This window comes from Bombina bombina, chromosome 3, assembly GCF_027579735.1.
Source record: "Bombina bombina isolate aBomBom1 chromosome 3, aBomBom1.pri, whole genome shotgun sequence".
Taxonomy (NCBI): Eukaryota; Metazoa; Chordata; class Amphibia; order Anura; family Bombinatoridae; genus Bombina; species Bombina bombina.
Genome location: NC_069501.1, coordinates 738,421,521 through 738,445,318, shown reverse-complemented (window position 1 = coordinate 738,445,318; position 23,798 = coordinate 738,421,521). Strand labels below are relative to the sequence as shown.

The window sequence follows — 23,798 nt, the reverse complement described above, 5'->3', positions numbered from 1 at the left end:
AGAGGGCCTTTTATAGGTAATTGCCCTAAAGGTATTTCAGCTCTTTTACAATTAAAAACAATTACAAACAACCCCCTCTATAATACAAGTGACCCACCACTCCCCAAAATAACAAAATCTACCTAAAAAACCCATCCTAGAAAATAAAAGTTTAAATAAAAAAGCCTATTCTTAAAAATAAAAAACCCACCCCAAAAAAGCCCTAACTAACCTCAAAGGTTGTACTCACCGATCAAAAAATCTGGGTCCTCTTGATCCATCATTGGGCCTCCTTCATCCCGTCTCCAGGTGCCAGGGGACCCATCTTCGCTACCTCCGCTCCGCAATTTTCATCCACATCGGGGTCCTCTTTATTCTAGCTTCTGGTGCCAGGGGACAATCTTCGCAGCAGTGTAGGTGTACTTTGGCGGCCTCTTCCACTGCCTCTGCTTCACAGCTTCTTTTCTTCGGCTCTCTTCCACAAGTCCTGCTCTTCATGTGGTCACCGCTGTACACTGAATTTCCAGAAGGAAGGAACCTTTTTATATAGGGGTACCACTTCATCCCGATTGGCTGATTTTAAAGTTTTTCATTTTAAATTCTAATTATCCTTTTGTTTCTTGCTATTGGCTGATTAAAATCAATAGGGATTAACTGATTTAAAATCAGCCAATTGGGATGAAGCAGTTTCCCTATATAAAGGGGGTCCGCGCTTCTGGATATTCAGTGTGCGCCGTGACCGCATGAAGATCAGGTCTTGTGGAAGAGAACCAAAGAAAAGAAGATGCTGAGCGGAAGTAGCGGAAGAGGCCTCTGCCGTGGGCGAAGATGGGCCCCCGGTGCCAGGAACCGGAATGAAGAGGGCCCCGAAGTAGAGACGTAGATGAACATTGCAGAGCAGAAGTGGTGGAAGGGGCCGCCAAAGTCTGCCTCTGCAAAGATGGGCCCCCGGAACCTGGATCCGGGATGAAGAGGGCTGAACGTTAGATCAAGAGGAGTCGGATTTTTGAACAGTGAGTACAACCTTTGGGGTTAGTTATTTTTAAGAATAGCCTTTTTTATTGTAACCTTTATTTTTTAGGTAGATTTTTTTTGGGTGGGGGTTACTTGTATTATAGAGGGGGGTTTTGTAGTTGTTTTTATTTTTAAAAGAGCTGAAATATATTTAGGGCAATGCCCTACAAGAGGCCCATTTTTGTTTTGGGTGTTTTTTTTTATTTTATGGAGCATGTAGATTAGTGTTAGGTACAATGGTGTGTTTTTTATTTTGGATACTGTATTTTTTTTATTTTCTATAACTTAGATTTTTTTTATTGAAACTTAGATTTTGGTTTTCATGTAACTTAGGGGGTTTAGTTTAGAGGGGGGTTAGGTGATAGTGTAGTTATAGTTTGCGTTGGGAGGTGGTGGTTTAGGCTTTAATCACCTAACCACCCCACATACATGTGGTTAGGTGATTAAAGTAGGTCAGGCACTCAGTTCCAGGAGCCCTGCTAGGCCGGCAATGTTTTGCCAACCCTCCGGGGAGTGTAGGTTAGTGCTGACATAGGCAGTCAGTGGAGGTAGCGAGGTGGAACAGGGGGAGTGTAGCTTAGAAGTGACATAGGTATAGGTGTTCAGGGTGAGTTAGTGGGGCATGCTAGTGGGAGTAGGCTGCACATTGATTTGGACACATCAACACCAGATTGATATGTTCAAATCAGTGAAATGTAGGTTGTGAGGAGGGTAGCAGCAATATTTGTCTCAACAGGTACATCTCTTGTAATGACTGGTTATTTAACGTGCGGCCATAAATGGGCAAATTTGCCACTTTACAGGCGCACATTAAGATAACGTTCCACTCGTAATTTTTTTTTTTATATACATTTTACTCTCTATCTGAATCATAAAAGTTTAGCTTCCAGGTCCCTTTAACACTGTATACATTTTTAAAAATAAATAAATCTCTATTTAAACCCAATAAGTACATTCTACTTTTAGGAATGCAACTGATTCCTCATTTGATCAGTTTTACTTATGTCTCTATGTTCCATAAAATCCTTGTTAATTATATTGCTAACTTAGGCATAAGCCACTTACATTGGGAATTATGTCTTAAAAACTCTAGAAAAGTTACTGGTTTTGTTGCTATGTTGCTGCAAGCTAGATATTGGAAAAAGAAAATGTGCCAGATTAACTTTTAGTATTTCCAGTCTCTACAGCCTCTCTAGTATCAACACTTGTAATCTAAGGAAATAATAGATAAATGTGTAAATGTTCTTAGAATAGCATTATTGAATCTGATTTTGTTCTAATTCTAGACCACTGCTCTTCAGAATAAATGAAAATGAATGAAACTTTATAGTGTTGAAGCCCTTTGAACCCTGTAGTAGATTATTTTCACAGTCGGTTGTGTTTCTGTGTTTTTTTTGTTTTTTTTTAAATCTCATTGTGTTTAAGTTGCTTGGAGAGGCCACATATAAATTTAATAGTTGCTCTGCTTTCTAAATAAATCCAGTGAGACCAGAAGGATGTGGGATGAGTAGAACTTGAAACCTGAATTTCATTGGCCACCCTCTTAATGAATGTGAACCATGGGATTTTTTATAATTTTGTACTAAAAGTTGATTTTTTTATTTTCCATACAAATGGAATTAACAGTGATTTAAAAGTATGATCTTATACACAGGAGCAAATAATGTTAATTAAGGCCAATGGCCCTGATTCCTAAAAAAAAAAAAATTGTGACACTAATATCTTGCTGATAAAACTTTACCCAATCTGAAAATTTCAGAATTCAGAAAGATTTGTAACTGGTCAAATAAGTGAGTTGCAAGATCAGCTCCATTATAAACAATGAAAACTTATCTTTAAAACAAAAATAAAAAAAATACACCCTCTATAAAATAGTCAAAATTAACATATTTCCCCAAAAGAAAGATTGAAACATACAGAAAAATGAAAGAGAAATAAGACAATCTCATCAGAATTGCAATAGCAAGATACAACCGAGGAATGAGATACTTCCCAGGGACAATGGTGTCTTTATGAATGCCACATGATTGTCCAAGGTCTAGGTAAAAAACCCTAATCACGCTCATGGAGCGCCCTTGTTCTGTTTAAACGGATTCTGAGATTCCTCTCATTTTATCAAGTGAGACAGACACGAATATTCTACACTTGCAAACCTTTACATTTACCAAGTTTCAAGCTTTTTCTCTGAAGTTGTTGCAGATGTAATTGTTTAAACCACTTAGTAATAAGTTCTAATTTCATGTGTGAGATTTCATGCATTGGGTATTTAAGGCAACTGTTTATTTTAATAGCAGGAGTGTTCACTAATGAAAAGCTAAAAAATGATGCTGAATCAAGACTTAAAGGGACAGTCTACACCAGAATTTTTATTGTTTTAAAAGATAGATAATCCCTTTATAACCCATTCCCCAGTTTTGCATAACCAACACAGTTATATTAATATACTTTTAACCTCTGTGATTATCTTGTATCTAAGCCTCTGCAAACTGCCCCTTTATTTCAGTTCTTTTGACAGACTTGCAATCAGTGCCTGCTCCCAGATAACTTCACGTGCATGAGCACAGTGTTATCTATATGAAACACGTGAACTAACACCCTCTAGTGGTGAAAAACTGTTAAAATGCATTCTGAAAAGAGGTGGCCTTCAAGCTCTAAGAAATTAGCATATGAACCTCCTAGGTTAAGCTTTCAACTAAGAATACCAAGAGTACAAAGCAAAATTGGTGATAAAAGTAAATTGGAAAATTGTTTAAAATTACATGCCATATTTGGACTAGACTATCTCTTTAATGAATTTAAATTTTAATGAACATAATGTTGCCTTTACAATGAGGTCAGACTGCAACCTCAAAGTTCTTATAAGCATATCCCATTGTCTTAAGTCAATCAAATATGGTTATGCAATGTGAAAATCGACAAAGGTAAAATGCTATGTAATTTTTAAAATGTATTAAGAGTTTATGTTTGGATCTTAGTTATATCTAATAATAGTGTTTCTAATAAAATATGTAATTTCCAATTTTAAAAAATACAACCACAAACAACAAAAGAAAACATAGGAACATGGTAAAGTAGTTACAGTTGTACAAATTTGTGCTTGTATACCATTTACAAAAAGCATGATCTCAAGTGATAACATGTGTTAAATGATCTAGCATAAGTGCCATCTATTTATTATGAAACATTTTTAAACTATGTCATGAAGAGAAATAAGACAAACACCAAGGGACTGAACCCATTTAAAAGCAGTAAGGATTCTATGATGAAACAAAATTTCTGGAGGCCAAATGTTGCTAAATTTATTAATAGTGTCATGATTAAACCCTATAATCGGTTCCAGTTCTACCATATACCCACCACCACATTTTAAAAATATTTGCCTTAAAATAATAAGGATATTTTCAGAATATTGAGAAAAGACATTTCCAAAGATTGACAATTCTCTAGTGTAGGGCAACATTTGAGGGTAATTGCACAGCGTGAACCCCTTACTCAGTTTAAAATGTTTGTTTTAATATAATGAGGTCTGGCAAGGTTTCATACTATATTAAGTAATGTTAGTGGAATAGGCAGGATAGCTAAGTCACTCAAGAATGAGCTCACTGTCTCAGTTGAGGCAATACAAGTATTATTTCTGTTTTATATTTACTAGTTCCTTTACTATATTATAGAGAGATTTCACATGACCATCATTTTTTTTAACTTTGTTTAAATGAAAGCTGACAGTTCATAAGAATTAGTATCTAATTATCAAGCACAAATGCAAAAGTATTACAAAAAAAGTATTCCTTCTGTTCCATTCAGATAGACCATGTCGGTCAACGTCTTTAAGATTAGACAGAATTTAACTTTAAAAATATTAATGTAAACAGAAAATCAGACTCTCTTTCAAAAGACATCATGAAAGAAAAAATACAAATTACAATTTTTTTGGTTGATTTACAGGAGACAGGGTGTTGGCAGAGCTGCATTGATTGATCAGCCTAGCATTAGACACAATGTCTTCCTTTAAAGTTGCACAGCCAGATAAAAAAGGAAGAGGTTACAGGGACCCTAAGAAGGGTGCTATTTATGTTTGTATGACAGAGCAACAAATAATGGGACAGGCTTCTTAGCTTTTTGGTTAAGTTAGGGTAAAAGTTTTGAGTTTTGTAGGTGAGTAATTTTAAGATATTTACTGGGTAAAATGTATTCTGGCATTTTCATTTTATGTTTTATTATGTACTTTTAATATTGTTAAATAAAGCAGTGTCCATTTAAAACTAATTTTATGTGTGGTGTCTTTATTTCATTATTTAATAGACATATAAGGGTTGGGGTTGATGTTGGAAAAATGGCAGCAGTTGACAATTGCAAGGGTCATGAGAGTTTGCAAGGAGTTGATGACGTTAATAGACCTCCAATTGTAATAATGGTGTGAAGCTTTTGCTTCACACACTAACACCTCAATACCTGATGGAATTAAATTATACCAATAGGCTCTTGATACATTCCTCCCTTAATAGCACAGAATTTTAGATCCTAGTGGTAAGCAACAAGAAGCCTTGATACCCTCTGAGGCATCTCCTGCACCTCTTGTTCTTGTCTCTGTCACATTTTCATCCTAGAAAGCATATCATTTTTGTCTCAAAACATTTGTACTCTCCTTTCACTCCTATTTTGCCCTTAAGACATCCTTTCCATCATAGACAGTAAATTGCAATACTCCAAAACATTACAAAAAAATATTTGACATTATAGTGTAGTCTTTTGGGTTATACAAGTAGCCAAACTAAGAGATCTAGAAAAATAATTAAACATTTATATTTTTGGTTTAGGATTGTTTGTATACAAGGAAAAGTGATTTTTCTTCTGTGATAGTATCAATTAAATCAATATTTTTGCAAAAGATCTGATATAACAGTAATACCAGTACTACTAGCTCTGGACAAAAAAATGTTTAGAGTCACATTGACTCCGACAATGTAAGCATGAATTTTGAGAAATTGTATTATTTTATGCTGGGTCTATATTTAGTAGAACATCATTAAGGGAGTTATTCAGAATTTCTTTGTAAACAAAAATATATTTATTCGCTATTTATTATGAGAAACACCTTCAACACAGCAGAGGTGCATCTAAGCAGCAGCTTAAACTTAAAGTAGAATTTTCATGCATTAGGTTTATTTGTTTTTCAATTAAAGGTTGTTTCTTTATCGTTTTTGAACGAAGGAAACAAATAGGGAAAAAATATGTTGCATTAAATTTGTCTGAAAATAAATGCCCGTCTTTATCCATTAAACAATAACTATATTAGAATTGTGTAAACACCTAATTTATATAATTGTGAGAGTATTGTAATATTTTGCAAGTCATTATTTATGGTAATAATCATGTTATGATACTAGAAGAGAAATATTGAAAATGTACTTACCTGTCATTTGGGCATTTGTTTAGGAAAGACCAGTCGAACTGTGGATTTATGAGAATACCCCATGAGAGGAACACTGAGGTTGGTGTCAAGGTACCAACAACCAGCTGAAGAGGTTTCTGAACAGAATTCTTTTCTGAATTTTTTTCTTTAGTAAACAAAAAACAAACATAATATAAATTATATACATTAATTTATTTAGAAAAAAACCCCTCCCTAACATAAATTTTGTTCATTCTCCAATACAAAGTATTATGGGAACTTGGTCAGTCACTTGAAAACCACACAATAACCACATTTTCTAAGGGACTTGAAATACCTTAGATTATATAAAACCAGTTAAAGGCAAAGTGAATGAACCTGTCACATACATCTTTTAATTATTGTGAATAGACCCTCATATTTGATATAGCTTAGAAGAATTTATCACATAACTGATATCACGTAGCAAAAAGGAAATATAGGACTGAAGCACATTCCAGATCTAAACTTAAAAAAATGTTAATACCAGTTTTGTGATCTAGGCCTATTTTAGTAAAATATTCAGCACCTTTATTATTTCTAAAACATAATCCTATATAATAAAAGGCTAGGTATGTTTGTCAGATGCAGTCATGCGCAGTAGAGACTGGGCAAGGACAAACATACCTGGCCTTTAGGATCAACTTCAGATCAGATCGGTGTTGCAGGGGCGTGGGTGTGGTGAGGTGGTGTGGTCGACGGGGCGTGGCCGGACGTGGTCGGACCGGGAGTGGGCATGGCCTGAGAGGGACAAAGAGTGGGGAGAGATAGAGGGGGCAAAAGAGAGAGGGGAGCGAGAGCAAAGTCGAGGGGGGAGAGAGAGCAAAGTAGAGGGGGGAGAGAGAGCAAAGGAGAGAGGGAGAGAGAGCAAAGAAGAGGGGGGAGAGAGAGCAAAAGAGAGGGGGAGAGAGAGCGCAAAAAAGAGACGGGAGAGAGAGCAAAAAAGAGAGGGGAGAGAGAGCAAAAGAGGGGGGAGAGAGAGAAAAATAGGTGGGAGAGAGAAAGCAAAAGAAAGGGGGAGAGAGAGCAAAAGAGAGGGAGAGAGAGCAAAAGAGAGGGGGGAGAGAGAGAGTGCAAAAGAGAGGGGAGAGAGAGAGCAAAAGAGAGGAGGAGAGAGAGCAAAAGAGAGGAGGAGAGAGAGCAAAAGAGAGGGGGAAGAGAGAGCAAGGGGTGGGACCGCTGTACTACAAAAAATGGCCCATGTGCACGGGCTTTAGGACTAGTATAATATGATCAATTTAATTTGGTTGAAAAAAAATAGAATTTAGTAGATCATCTAAATTGTAATATATTTTGCTCGGATACCATTTTTTCTTGTGGGATGCTAAACATACAATGAATATAATATCAATATTATATTGTATAAATATTGGTATATTGTTCTTCAGTGCTTACTTTTAGATACTGTATTCTGTATTTCAAAATCTTCCTTAAAAGGAAACCACAAAAATCTATAATACAAATCTAGTGTGTAAAAGGAATAGTGTTACAGCGTCTGTGTGTGTGTGTGAGAGAGAGAGAGAGAGAGAGAGAGAGATAGCTAGAGAAAAAAGACAAAAAACAAAAAGGATTATTAAATTAAAATAAAAAGTACAATTTATTAATTCACATTTACCTTTGCATGACTTCTTAGAGTTTTCATTTGGTTTCAGAGATATCAGGTATCTTGGCTCTGCATCTGAAAGTAGATAACACATTTGAAACAAATCAATTGTTTGTCTACACAACTCTATATAGAAATATTTTTCTTCATATTATTGCTCTTTTTCTGTATTCATTTTTTAAGTTTCCGAACAGAGGTGCTCAGACTCCATTTTGATGGGTTCTAAACTTTATGAATTTTGCAAGTGTGAGCTGCCTGTGACAGAACACAAAGTACTTTATTTGAGGGGGAAAAAAGTCTTAAAAGGGAATGAAACCCAGAATGTTTATTGCATGATTTAGATAGGACACACAATTTTAAACAACTTTCCAATTTACTTCTGTTATCTAATCGCCTTCATTCACTTGGTATTCTTTGTTGAAGAAGCAGCATTGCATTACTGGGAGCATTGTCTAAGCCCATAACATGAGGCATAAATCTGCAGCAACCCATTAGCAACTCCTGAGCCTACCTAGGTGTCCTTTTCAGCAATGGATACCAAGAGAACAAAACACATTAGATAATAGAAGGAAATTGGAAAGTTGTTTAAAATTACAAGCTCTATCTGAATCATGAAAGAAAAAATGTGGTTTTCATGTCCCTTTAACTAGTATTTTTGCAGTACATGTATTACAAAATTTGCAGTGAACTTGCATGTGTTTTCATTACTTGTTATGAGCTGTGTGATACTATTGTACTACAGGTGACTAGAGAGCGTAGGATAATAATGACTTGTGTGGGGAAGGAGCAGTAATGTGACGAACCACAAACTCAGCAGCCAATCATCACTGTCTGTAGACAGCATATTGATTACTCTAGACTCCAGGTTACTGATAAAAACAAATTGCTATTAGGTTAAAGGCAAAAGAGCAAGGTTACTCTTAATAAAAAAAATAAAAAAAATACATGAGCGTGCGCTGGTATTACAAAGCGGAGTGCAAATATCGCTTTCTTGAAAGTAATATTAAGCACTTAACTTGTAATCTGGCCCTAATTACAATAATAAATGTAGATCATCATGACCATATTTTATATGTGTACTAATTTCATGTTTTAAAAATCAGCTCAATTTGCATCTTTTAATTGAATGAGAAAAGGGGGAACAAACCTCAGTGTGTTTTAGGGACATGGAAGTCTGAATTAAAATGTCACAATTCAGAAAGAATGTATAATTAATTACCTCTTTCTCAGGGTATCCTTTGCTGAAATGTAGCCACTTTACATCATGGCATACTGAGGTAGGCTCAAGAGTATGCAGGTGTATGAGCAGTATCTGACAACAATGTTTGTAACAATGTTATAAAAGCAATCTGCTGAGGAAACTTTAGCTGCAGCTCCTTTTACTGAAACACAAATAAACGGTTTGGATTTCTCCTATCCAAGACAGATAACATTGTTTTTTCACAAACAATCTTTATTAAACAGTGCTTCAAACTTTTACAGCTCAAGACAAAGTACACACCCCTCGGCCTACCACAGAATACTGTGTAGAAAAGAGCTGAGTCAAGTTTGAAGAGAATAAACCAAAACAGGGTTACTAGTACTCTGTAATCGCCTGTTTTTAAATGCATTTGCAATAACAGCAAACCACTCTATGTTACCAACACATCTTCCTTTGATATTTTAGAATAACATATTTATGAGTGGTACATGCATTATTCCTTTCTTCTTACAGAGTTGTACAAAAGAAGGCAAAATAACATCAGGGTGTAAAGAAGCAGTTTTACAAAAGGTAACTTGCAAATAATAATTCAGTCTCTTGCATAATATCTATATCATCACACTCCCAGAAATCACTGTTACATTTGTATAGTATAAAGCTAATATATCATTGGTTCTACAACAAATGATTAAAGGGCCATAATACCCAAATGTTTAAACACTTGAAAGTGATGCAGCATAGCTGTAAAAAGCTGACTAGAAAATATCTCCTGAACATCTCTATGTAAAAAAGAAAGATATTTTACCTCAAAAGTTCCTCAGTAGTCACCTCCCATTGTAAAGGATTTCTAAGCAGCATTTTAGTGTGTCTGTCCTAGGACAGCTTAGGGGATGAGCCTCGTGAACTCTCATATTATTTCACCAATCAGGTAAAGGAAGCTTACTATGAAATCTCATGAGAGTTAAGTCAAATCTCATGAGATCACAGTAAGAGTTCATGACCTCAGCACTGCTGATGCTGATTGGCTGCTGTTCATTTCTTCATTTATTTTTATTTTTACCTGCAGCTGGGAGCAGCTGAGTATAACTTTTTACACAGAACTTACTCTGCTAAGCTGAGGAGATTGTGAGGTAAAATATCTTCCCTTTTTACATAGAGATGCTCAGGTGATATTTTCCTGTCAGCTTTTTACAGTTATACTGCATCAGTTTCAAGTGATTTAGCATATGAGTATTATGTCCCTTTAAACTAGACTAAATTATATCTATCTCGTGGCCGGACTGTTATCTGACAGCCACTTGTCTGTCGGACTATTATCCGTCGGCCAAATGTCCGTCGGCTAACAGTCCGGCCACAGAATTTACTACACTTCAGCTTGGGATCATGACCCCTTGTTCTTGAATTTTTCTTTTTATGAAAAATACTCACAGCCTCATGTTCAATGTTCTATCTGAATCATGAAAGCCTAATTTTAACTTTACTGTTAAATACATTTTAAAAACAAGTGTTCCAATTATTTCTATAACAAAGTGACTCTTTCTTGGTTGAAACTTGGCTTCATTCCATAAAAGTATACATAGGCAAAAGTGTGCATGTTTTGAGCTCTATGTGGCAGCAGCATGTGTAGCAATGTTATACCAGCAATCTGTAGATGGAGGCTGCAGCAGAAAGTGCTGAGTGACAACATCTACTCCAACACACTGTTTAAATGTATCCTATCCAAAGATAGATGCACCCTTAGCTTGTGTTCAGTCATTTTTATAAAGACAGCGTATTTCTGTAAAATTGCTGCACACCAATGCCACATAGTGATCAAGAGTTGCATACTCCCAAGCCTATCGCAGTATGCCGTCATGGAAATGGGCCAAGCTTTGACAAAAAGAAAGATGTAAAAAGGAAAATTCTATATGAATCATGAAAGTTTAATTTTGATTTCCATGTCTCTTTAACCCCTTAACGACCAGTGCCGTACCTTGGGCCTCTCTCTGCCACAATCTCACTAAAAGTAGCAAGATCACGCTATTTCTGCATGCCCCACAAGTGGGGCAGTGCAAAAATAGCCGTGAAGAGTTACCGATGCAGAGAGGGATATTCTGTGTCGGTGGTGCTGATTGTTGGTGGCATGGGAGGGTTAGAAGGGAGGCGGGTGGAGGAGGGAGAAGGAGGTACAGGGGGATCCTAGAGTGGAGGGGGATTAGATGGTAGGGAAAGGATCTTGGAGGGGGAGGGGGGTAAATGAGGGAGGGGGAGGGAATTGGACTGCTAAAAAAAGGTAGAAAACTACATACTGGCAGGCTGTCTGCCAGTACTTAAGATGCGGTGACCATTGGGGGGGGGTGGAGGAGGGAAGAGAGCTGAGAGGGATCAGGGGCTGGGAAGTGTCAGGTGGGAGGGTAATCTCTACACTAAAGCTACAATTAACCTTACAAGCTACCTGATTAACCCCTTCACTGCTGGGAATAATAAAAGTGTTATAAGCAGCTGCAATTTGCGGTCTTCTAATTACCAAAAAGCAATGGTAAAGCTATATATGTCTGCAATTTCTGAACAGAGAAGCTTCTACAACCATTTGTGCCATGATTACACAAGCTGTTTGTAAATAATTTCAGTGAGAAACCTAAAATTTGTGAAAAAGTTAACAATTTTTTTTATTTGATCACATTTGGCGGAGAAATGGTGGTATGAAATATACCAAGATGGTACCAAAATGGGCCTAGATCAATACTTTGGGTTGTCTACTAAAAAAAATATATATAGTTTTGATTGGTAAATTAAAAAACAAGGTTCTATTTCTGTTTAAATGCAGTGGTGGCAAAAATGCTAAAAATGTTCTGGTCTTTTGGGGTTAAGTTCTCAAAAGGCTGTCTGTCTGTCTTGAATGGTACCTGACTAGCAACTATGAAACCGTCATACTTTGTTCATCAGGTAACAATAGCGTTAGCAAACTCAAATTGTGTACAGATTTTGCTTTTGTGTACAGATTTTGCTTGTTATGGCTAGACAATGTATATTTTGAATAAAATAATAAAAGTCAGAGAAACTAGCAGCACATATGTATTAGATTAGGTTTCATTTACAGAACTACAAAAAAAAGTCTGTTTTATACAATAATCAATCTTAAGAAGAAAATTTAGCTCTGCTGCAGTGTAAGGAACATATGGAAAGGTCATCGCAACTCAATTAAATAGTAATTGAAGGTCATCTTTATAACACGTATTTTACATTTTTAACAAGTTACTAGATACACAATGAAAGACATTTTGAGTTATATTCTGCAAATAGTCTCTTTTATTTTGGAAGACAAATAAGGTATCTTTCAATAGTGTTCCACTGACCATATTCATCATTGTCTAAAATATCCCTCTGCTGGCAAAATAGCCTCTGTTGAGGAACATATGAAGTTGTCTTTAGATTTCTAACTTGAGATAAATGTGAATAGGGTTTCCAGGTGTCCAGTAGTGAACCAGATGTTCAAGTATTTTAGCAGGCTATCCAGCATTGCACATTACTCTACTTGCTACTAGGACACATAAAAAAAATCTGTGTCTTATGAGCTACTGAGTCTCAGTGCTAAAACCCTGTTTGTGATATGTGTAGCTTCTGGGGTAAGTTCAAGGTTGTGTGTTTTTGTTTACTGGGAACCATGTGGTTATAAAAACACTGCTATAAGAAAAAAAAAATAGAGAAATAAAAACACTGCTATGTGTGTGCTACTGGCAGTTAAATCAATTATGTGTATGTGTTACTGGCAGCCAAAGGGGTAACATTTTTTATTTTTGTGTTACTGGCAGCCAAGGGGATAAAATCACTGTTCAGTTATGAAAAATATAAATGGCAGGGTCAGGGGCAGGGCGTAAGGTAAAGCTTTGGGGAGGCCCATTGTCTGACCCCACCTACTACCAATGCCAATATTTTTCTGCTGGACAGCTGGCAACCCTAAATGTGAACCATTTGATAAATATATGGTGGTAGCTAACCGTATTGTTGATTATTGCACAGTATTAATGCTGTATTAATCAAAGTATACCAAAATGTGTGGGTGTGAGTAGAATGTTCAAAAAGTATTTCACATTATCTTAAAGTGATAGGTTAAAACTGAAATATGTATGGATGCATTTTAATGTTAAATAGGAGCATTTTTGCAATATACTTCCATCAGTAACAATACTTCAAGTAAATCTTATTACTGCATTTCAGAGGCATACGCATATATGCTGTGAGGGCCTGTGCAGTAGTATTTAAGTTTAGAGAGCTGGCGTTGGTATGTATTGTGTCTGTGAATACTTAATTTGTGTCATACAAGCTAATAACTGATGGTGTTTGAACACTAATGCACAGACCCTCACAGCATATGTGCATATGCCACGGAAAAACTTTTACTAGAAGCATTTTTGCTAATTAAAGTATATAGCGAAAACGCTTATATTTAAAACTGAAATGCACATTTCAATTTGACCTTTCTATCCCTTTAACCTAGTATTTACTGTTACTATCATGATTTATATGGAGTACATGCTTAGACTAGAAAGTAGTAAGGTTGCCACCTGTCTGGGATTGACCTGGACAGTCCAGGTTTCAATCAGTGTGCCCAGGTTGGGAGTGGAACTTTTATTATGCTTATAGAAAAAAGAGTAGAATTAAGAAACAGCTAAATTGTCTTAGAGTAGTGTGCATCTATAATACCGCCCAATAGCCAACCCGTTTTAACTATCACACCCATGTTGTCTCTCTCTTTTTTTTTTTAATCGTGTGCTGTGATTGGCACTTGAGCTGCATATGACTGCAATTATTTCCAATGTTTAAAAGATGGCTCCCATGAAAATTAAAATATGGCACAGACTTGCCAGATTAGTCTGACGTGTTTTGGCCCCAAGTGGCCTTATTCATAGGCACAACTGTCCTTCTCACCTGTGGATCTTTAATACACTCCCTCACATTCTAATTGGTTAATGTAGGTCTGTGGTCACTGTTGTGCTTAGGTATTAAAGAGACAACAGCCTCATAATAGTAAACACAGTGAGCCAGGGGTGGAACTACGTCTCACTTTTTATTCCTTCAAGGGAGACTACTGTACCATTACAAAACAGACTTATGGATATTATACAATTACAGAAAGTTAGATAAACCATTTTGCAAGCATGTTTCCTAAGTGTTATGTTTGTAACGATAGTTTTTCCATGTTGCTAGCAGTTCTTTTGGTTGTTATATATCATGTATTAGTATTAAGGCCTACATTATCATAAAACATTTATCATATCATTTTCTCCATTAATTTTGCTAATATCTAGTGTCTCTGTTATCATGATAAACATCTATGGTGAAAAAGGGCATCCTTGTCTTGTTCCAATGTTTAAACTGTAAGAAGCAAACTGTAACCAAAGCCTAGAGACCTTTGCTGATAAATGAATATAGATCCATAATCCCACCATAAATTAATATATAATGAACCTTCCCTAAGCTACTTGTAAAATCGAGTATTGCTAAAGCTCAAATATTTATGATGGAAAGATCCTGAAATCACTCAAGCAACATTTTAATCACTGTAAAAATACTTCTGTACACTAATATTTATTTTAATTTAGTATGCATGTTCAGATATGCTTTCATCTTTATAGTGTTTGAGATGGGCAGAAAGTTCAGAATGATCTTCATGATTATGCAGAAATCAGATCTACTATATGTAGATCTCCTCTTAATTCTGTTTGCACTGACTGATTATATTCATTAATATCTTGAATGTTTAAATCAGTTATCAACTAATGTAATTAGTTTATCTAACAATCTTTTCTAGTGAATTCTACTCCAACTAAAGAATATTGGATAAATGATATGAAGAAACATAAAAAAATTCTAAAATAACAATAATACTTAAAAGAACATGAAACCCAAAATAGTAAACAAATTTCTAATTTTCTTCTATTATCAAATTTTCTTTATTCTCTTGGTATCTTTTTGTTGAAAAATGGGGATGTAGGCTCAGGAACGTGCACATGCCTAAAGCACTATATGGCAGCAGTTTTGCAAGTATGTTATTCATATGTAAGAACACTAGATGGTGGCACTATTTCCTGGACCATTAAACAGTAAAATCACATTGTCAACAAATGCATACTAAAAAGACAAAGCAATAATGCTTACTTTGAATTTCAAATGAGTTGTGGATTTTGTTCTGAGGAATTTCAAAGTTTCCTCTTCTCCTTTATCTCATGACAGACGTCAGTTAATCACAGACTCATATACATAAATGAGCTGTTGAATATTTGAGGCCAATTTATCAAGCCCTGTATGATGCTAATTCCGCACGAGCCTTCAGGTTTGCCGGAATCAGGAGTTAGGAAGCAGCGGTCATAAGACCGCTGCTCCTTAACTCGTCCGCCACCTCTGAGGCGGCGGACAGCAATCAGCCCGATCGGATACAATCAGGTTGATTGACACCCCTGCTAGCGGCCGATTGTCCGCGAATGTGCAGGGGGCGGTATTCCACAAGCATTTCACAAGAAATGCTTGTGAAATGATAAATGACGACAGTGTATGCTACAGCGGATCATGTTCGACCGCACAATAATAAATCGGCCCCTTTGTTTCAACAAGGAATTCCAAGTGAGCAAAGTAAAAATGATAATGCAAGCAAATTTGAGTTTTTTATTTTTTTATTCTCAGTGGCTTATCCAGCCACAGCCCCCTTAGTTCCATTAACTCATCATCAGCATCCCCAGTACAAAAAAATAAACATTTATTCAAATTTTAAATAATATATTTTTTTTATTTTAATTAATTGCAATTGCACTATCTTGATATTGTAATACAAGCTGTTTAAAGCATAAAGAAAGTCACTGTGCAAGTGTTATATACCATATTTAGTAATTCATTCATTATTCAAAAGTTTGTTAATGTGATGGATGGGTTTGATGAAATGATACCAGTTTCTTTGTGTCAGGTTTGCTTGGAGCACACTTAAACAACTGCACCAATAAACATTATGTAAAATGTATTCTACTTACCAAAGTGTTATGTGGCGCAATCTATCACAGTCACTAAGAGTATAAATTGAAAATAAACCTAAATTATCATAAAAGGAAAAGCCTTAAAAGCAGAGAGCAGCAAAATATCAAATACAAAGCAAGAAAGTTGTTTTGCTTTAGACATGTAGACTAATTTACAACTAACTACCATAACTGAGCTTGAGGGGACCCACCAGTGGCTGTTCTAGAACTTAGTATTTGGAGGTTTAACAAAGGTGGCAAAAAGTTGAAAGACACAGCACAGCCCATTGCAGCTCAATGGGGGTGTTACACATGCATTTGGAGGTGAATAGCACCCCTATAGAACCGCAACTGGGACACACTGGCATCCTCTTCCACTCCTTGCCTACTAGTAGCCACTATTATAATCCCAGCTCCCCTTCCATCTCTCATGCTTATCAGTGCCCCTCTCAGTAATTCCATTGCTCCCCCCAAGGGGGCAGTACTGCACACTTTGGGAAACACTGCTCTATCTGAATCCCAAAAGTTTCATATTGACTTTCCCCACCCTTTACAATACAGTAAATGTGCTTTTAAGACATTGTTAACAACAACAGCCATTTAACTGGAGGGTAAATATCATGCTATAAATAAGTATTAGCAGTACTGCTAATCAATATGTTTTGTCTGGCAAAATAGTATTCAGCCCTGGGTTATTTTTCAATTGAGTTATAAATATGGTGTTATAGAGTTGGACAGTGCAGAAAGGATTGTCCTGTGCAATGTATGCCCTGCAGACCCTGAGATTATTTTTTGTTTATTCATTTGGCAACCATTAGCAGACTAGCTAAAGAAATATATCATAAGACAGCAACAGCTTGGCAAATGGAAGCATTAAATAAACACAACCAATCTAAATTCCAGCCTAAACCTTTTCTATTTCTTTAATCAGACTTTACAGAAATGCAACCTCAATAGACTATGAGTGTAGCTTGAAAAGTATCTGTAATGGAAATTTAGATGATGTATTATGAGTTGTTCCACTGGATACAGTTTATTTTATTTTTAAAAACAAAAAACATTTGCTCCAAAATCTACTTTTCCTGAATTTGATCAGCTCCTTATTGCGCTTTATGCTGCAACTGCAATCAGGCAAAGTACACAAATGGAACAAATATATCCTTAAAGAGACACAACCAGCATAAGATATCAGTGAAATGACTGTATAATTGAATGAATTTAATAAGATATTAAACTTAAACCCAACAAAGATTTTTATTAAAAAAAAGTACATAAATGAATGGAATGAAAATGTATTGTTTATTTTGCCTTCCTTTGCTGTAATTTACCAGTGAATATTGTACTTTTCATTCCTTCACAGAAGCCAGCATGCTTTCTGTACACTCAAGTATACTGCAGTTTACAGACTGTTATGTGCTACACAGTGAGGAACACATTTACATCAGACTAACTACTGCTAAGGAGATCAGGTAGACATTATCCTATTTTAAGGGGTGCATCCATAACTGCTGTGACTTTAGAAAACCCTTCAAATGTTGCTTAAAATATGTTTAAAATGTTTTGTAAACATTGATTTGTAGATAGATCATTTCTAATGCAGTGTTTAAAAAGAAAGGTAAAGCCTTCTATATCTTTTTTCTAAATATGCACCAATAATTAAGCGCTGAATTGCAAAATTTCTGCATAGAAAATAAATTTAAAAAGTACATTTTGTTACTACAACTTTGCTTTGCAGTAGTCCATAGACTCTGGAGTGTTGTTCATCTACTCACATTTTTTGTGGCCAATAGGGGACAGATAGTTTTGTACATATCAAGCAATTATTGTGCAGTATGTAGCAAGGTCAAGGTTATGAATTCCACAGAATTCACTCCAGACTCTCAGGGAAAGGGGGAAGGGCTACACATTTCATATATACTGTAAATTATAAGAAAAATAAATAATGAACATGCATTGCAACGTTTTCCAGTGCACATACCTATATCTTTTATGGGGAATTCAGTTTTGTGTTTTATGTTCCCTTAATTATGTGCAAATGTAAAAAAACTGGGTTTGATATCTCTTTAAATATATTGTATGGCTTACAATATGGTAATATGCATTTAGTCAATATTTCTCACCTGAATAATAATAGAATTAAACTATATATTTCTGTATATAGACATTAATAACGCTACATCCCTACATATTTCCAATAAAACTATGCAAACACCAACCAAAATAATAATAATAATACATCATAAAGATAATGATTATGTTTATTATTCTCTGCTTCATTACTTCAGGAGTTACCTATTTAAAAGAAAGATTGACATGGGACCTACAACTCAAGTTCTCTGTCCGACTGGTAAATTGGCCCAGTGGATAGGTTAGCAGAAAACCAGCTCTCACATAGCCCACACTTACCAGCTGCAATGCTGGATCTTCATCAGTAGAGGGCACTATATCTAGAGTTAACCACACACCTAGTATATTTAGTCTTTTAGTAGTTTTGTACTTTCCTCTTCATTTTATTCCTTCACTAATTAGAATCATTAACTACCATAGGAATGTAGAGCATTTTAGAATATGTACTCTATATGCTTTAAATGGATATTGTACTGATTTTTTCTTGCTTCATCTAAAACTAGGAATTTCAAATGCATTCAGCATTTTCCTTTTGTAAAAATGTATTTTTTAAATTTGTTAAATAAACCTGCTTGATTAGTTAGAATGTGTCCCTGTCCACCAATTGTGTTATAGGAGTTGTGAATATTAATACAGCAATAGAAAACTTTAAATCATGCAAAAATTTTATCATATTTATCTGCTGCTCTTTCAGATGAATTTTAGAATTTTGCAGGAACCTGTCATTTTAAGGCCATACACAGCTACATCATATCTAGAGACTGGCATTACTATTTCAGTATCATTCAGATTGGTTAGTGTATGTTGTTGACATTAAAAGGAACAGTAAAGTAAAAAACATAATTTATGCTTACCTGATAAATTCCTTTCTTCTGTAGTGTGATCAGTCCACGGGTCATCATTACTTCTGGGATATTACTCCTCCCCAACAGGAAGTGCAAGAGGATTCACCCAGCAGAGCTGCATATAGCTCCTCCCCTCTACGTCACTCCCAGTCATTCGACCAAGGACCAACGAGAAAGGAAAAGCCAAGGGTGAAGTGGTGACTGGAGTATAATTAAAAAATATTTACCTGCCTTAAAAACAGGGCGGGCCGTGGACTGATCACACTACAGAAGAAAGGAATTTATCAGGTAAGCATAAATTATGTTTTCTTCTGTTAAGTGTGATCAGTCCACGGGTCATCATTACTTCTGGGATACCAATACCAAAGCAAAAGTACACGGATGACGGGAGGGATAGGCAGGCTCTTTATACAGAAGGAACCACTGCCTGAAGAACCTTTCTCCCAAAAATAGCCTCCGATGAAGCAAAAGTGTCAAATTTGTAAAATTTGGAAAAAGTATGAAGCGAAGACCAAGTTGCAGCCTTGCAAATCTGCTCAACAGAGGCCTCATTCTTGAAGGCCCAAGTGGAAGCCACAGCTCTAGTAGAATGAGCTGTAATTCTTTCAGGAGGCTGCTGTCCAGCAGTCTCATAAGCTAAACGAATTATGCTACGAAGCCAAAAAGAAAGAGAGGTGGCAGAAGCCTTTTGACCTCTCCTCTGCCCAGAGTAAACGACAAACAGAGAAGACGTTTGTCGAAATTCCTTAGTTGCCTGTAAGTAAAATTTTAGAGCACGGACTACATCCAGGTTGTGCAGTAGACGTTCCTTCTTCGAAGAAGGATTTGGGCATAAAGAAGGAACAACAATCTCTTGATTGATATTCCTGTTAGTAACTACCTTAGGTAAGAACCCAGGTTTAGTACGCAGAACTACCTTATCTGAATGAAAAATCAAATAAGGAGAATCACAATGTAAGGCTGATAATTCAGAGACTCTTCGAGCCGAGGAAATAGCCATTAAAAATAGAACTTTCCAAGATAACAACTTTATATCAATGGAATGAAGGGGTTCAAACGGAACACCCTGTAAAACATTAAGAACAAGGTTTAAACTCCATGGTGGAGCAACAGTTTTAAACACAGGCTTAATCCTGGCCAAAGCCTGACAAAAAGCCTGGACGTCAGGAACTTCTGACAGACGTTTGTGTAACAGAATGGACAGAGCTGAGATCTGTCCCTTTAATGAACTAGCAGATAAACCCTTTTCTAAACCTTCTTGTAGAAAAGACAATATCCTAGGAATCCTAACCTTACTCCAAGAGTAACCTTTGGATTCACACCAATATAGGTATTTACGCCATATCTTATGGTAAATCTTTCTGGTAACAGGTTTCCTAGCCTGTATTAAGGTATCAATAACTGACTCAGAAAACCCACGTCTTGATAAAATCAAGCGTTCAATTTCCAAGCAGTCAGCTTCAGAGAAGTTAGATTTTGATGTTTGAAGGGACCCTGTATCAGAAGGTCCTGTTTCAGAGGTAGAGACCAAGGTGGATAGGATGACATGTCCACCAGGTCTGCATACCAAGTCCTGCGTGGCCACGCAGGTGCTATTAGAATCACTGATGCTCTCTCTTGTTTGATTCTGGCAATCAATCGAGGAAGCAATGGGAAGGGTGGAAACACGTAAGCCATCCTGAAGTCCCAAGGTGCTGTCAGAGCATCTATCAGGACTGCTCCTGGATCCCTGGATCTGGACCCGTAACGAGGAAGCTTGGCGTTCTGTCGAGACGCCATGAGATCTATCTCTGGTTTGCCCCAACGTCGAAGTATTTGGGCAAAGACCTCCGGATGAAGTTCCCACTCCCCCGGATGAAAATTCTGACGACTTAAGAAATCCGCCTCCCAGTTCTCCACTCCCGGGATGTGGATTGCTGACAGGTGGCAAGAGTGAGACTCTGCCCAGCGAATTATCTTTGATACTTCCATCATAGCTAGGAAGCTTCTTGTCCCTCCCTGATGGTTGATGTAAGCTACAGTCGTGATGTTGTCCGACTGAAACCTGATGAACCCCCGAGTTGTCAACTGGGGCCAAGCCAGGAGGGCATTGAGAACTGCTCTCAATTCCAGAATGTTTATTGGCAGGAGACTCTCCTCCTGACTCCATTGTCCCTGAGCCTTCAGAGAATTCCAGACGGCACCCCAACCTAGAAGGCTGGCGTCTGTTGTTACAATTGTCCAGTCTGGTCTGCTGAATGGCATCCCCCTGGACAGATGTGGCCGAGAAAGCCACCATAGAAGAGAATTTCTGGTCTCTTGATCCAGATTCAGAGAAGGGGATAAGTCTGAGTAATCCCCATTCCACTGACTTAGCATGCACAGTTGCAGTGGTCTGAGGTGTAAGCGTGCAAAGGGTACTATGTCCATTGCCGCTACCATTAAGCCGATTACCTCCATGCATTGAGCCACTGACGGGTGTTGAATGGAATGAAGGGTGCGGCAAGCACTTTGAAGTCTTGTTAGCCTGTCCTCTGTCAGGTAAATCTTCATTTCTACAGAATCTATAAGAGTCCCCAGGAAGGGAACTCTTGTGAGTGGAACGAGTGAACTTTTCTTTTCGTTCACCTTCCATCCATGTGACCTTAGAAATGCCAGTACTAACTCTGTATGAGACTTGGCAGTTTGAAAGCTTGAAGCTTGTATCAGAATGTCGTCTAGGTATGGAGCTACCGAGATTCCCCGCGGTCTTAGTACCGCCAGAAGAGCACCCAGAACCTTTGTGAAGATTCTTGGAGCTGTAGCCAATCCGAATGGAAGAGCCACAAACTGGTAATGCCTGTCTAGGAAGGCAAACCTTAGGTACCGGTAATGATCTTATATAAAACTAAGTATAATCACCATAGTCCTCTCACACATCCTATCTAGTCGTTGGGTGCAAGAGAATGACTGGGAGTGACGTAGAGGGGAGGAGCTATATGCAGCTCTGCTGGGTGAATCCTCTTGCACTTCCTGTTGGGGAGGAGTAATATCCCAGAAGTAATGATGACCCGTGGACTAATCACACTTAACAGAAGAAATTAAACTCTCATTATTCCGATCGAGCATGCAATCAATCAACTTTCCAATTTACTTCTACTATCTAATTTGATTTGTTCTCTTGGTATCCTTTTTTGAAAAGCATACCTAGGCAGGCTCAGGAGCAGCCATGCATTACTGGGAGCTAGCTGCTGATTGGTGACTATGCACATTTATCTCTTATCATTGGCTACTCAGATGAGTTTAGCTACCTCCCAGAAGTGCATTGCTGCCCGTTCAACAAATGACACCAATAGAATGAAGCATTTAAGATAACAGAAGTAAATTGGAAAGTTGTTTAAAATTGTATGCTCTATCTGTATCATGACAGTTTAATTTTTATTTTAGTGCCCCTTTAAGATATAAACAGTGTTCTTAAAATCTAATCATGTAATGATGCATGATTTATGGCATATCTTGACTGATACTTCAAAGGTAACATAGTAACATAGTAGATGAGGTTGAAAAAAGACCGAAGGCCATCGAGTTCAACCTATACAAATCTAAAATATATACAAAAAGCTCCAGTTAAGCTTAAATAATCCCACTAAAAGGTGACCCATTTAATACTAGCAATCATATCCATGAATTTTGTTTATAGACAGAAATGTATCCAAATAATTTTTAAATGTATCTAGGGTGTTGGCATTCACTACCTCCTTTGGTAATGAGTTCCAAAATTTTATTGCTCTTAAATTGAGAAAAAACTTTTCCGTTGCAGGAGATTAAATCTCCTTTCCTCCAACCTTAAATTGTTACCTCTGGTCACAAACAATTTTCTTGGAATAAACAGCGCTTCTGCCATCTCTGTATATGGGCCTTGAATAAATTTATATAAAGTAATCATGTCACCTCTTAAGCGCCTTTTTTCTAAAGAAAACAGACCCAGTTTGGCTAGCCTCTCCTCATAGGTTAAATTCTCCAATCCCCTTATTTGCTTTGTGGCCCTTCTCTGAACTTTTCCTAGTTCTGCAATATCTTTTTTTGCGATCGGTCCCCAGAACTGCACTCCATACTCAAGGTGAGGTCTTACCAGGGCTTTATATAGTGACAGAATAATGCTTTCCTCCCTTGAGTCAATGTCTCTTTTAATACATGCTAGTATCTTATTAGCCTTTGAAGCTGCTGCCCTGCATTGTGCACCCATATTTAGCTTGTTATCTATTACTACTCCCAAATCCCTTTCCTCCTGTGTCTGGCTAAGTCTTTTAAATAATACGTTTCCTGCTTATTTTTACTTCCAAAATGTAGAACCTTGCATTATCCCGTATTAAATCTCATTTTCCATTTACCTGCCCATACTTCTAATTTTTGCAGGTCCCTTTGTAACGAAAGTTCATCCTGCTCTGACCTAATGACCTTACTTAACGTAGTATCATCTGCAAAAATAGAGATGTCGCTATTTAATCCTAGCTCCAAATCATTTATAAAACTATTAAAAAGAATAGGGCCCAGCACTGATCCCTGGGGTACTCCACTGATAACCTTTGTCCAATCTGAGTATGATCCATTTACTACTTCTCATTGCTCCCTATCTTTAATCCAGTTATTTATCCAC

General features: G+C 36.9%; 1 protein-coding gene across 1 annotated transcript in view; it reads right to left on the bottom strand.

Moving 5' to 3' along the window:
* ABI3BP (ABI family member 3 binding protein) overlaps positions 1 to 23,798 on the bottom strand; it is a 533,245-nt gene that overhangs the window by 350,128 nt on the left and 159,319 nt on the right. The window contains exons 3-4 of the mRNA XM_053707567.1: positions 8,040 to 8,102; positions 6,407 to 6,551 (exon numbers count right to left, since the gene is read on the bottom strand). Of these exons, the coding sequence (XP_053563542.1) occupies positions 6,407 to 6,551; positions 8,040 to 8,102 (208 nt within the window). The remainder of the gene's footprint in view (positions 1 to 6,406; positions 6,552 to 8,039; positions 8,103 to 23,798) is intronic.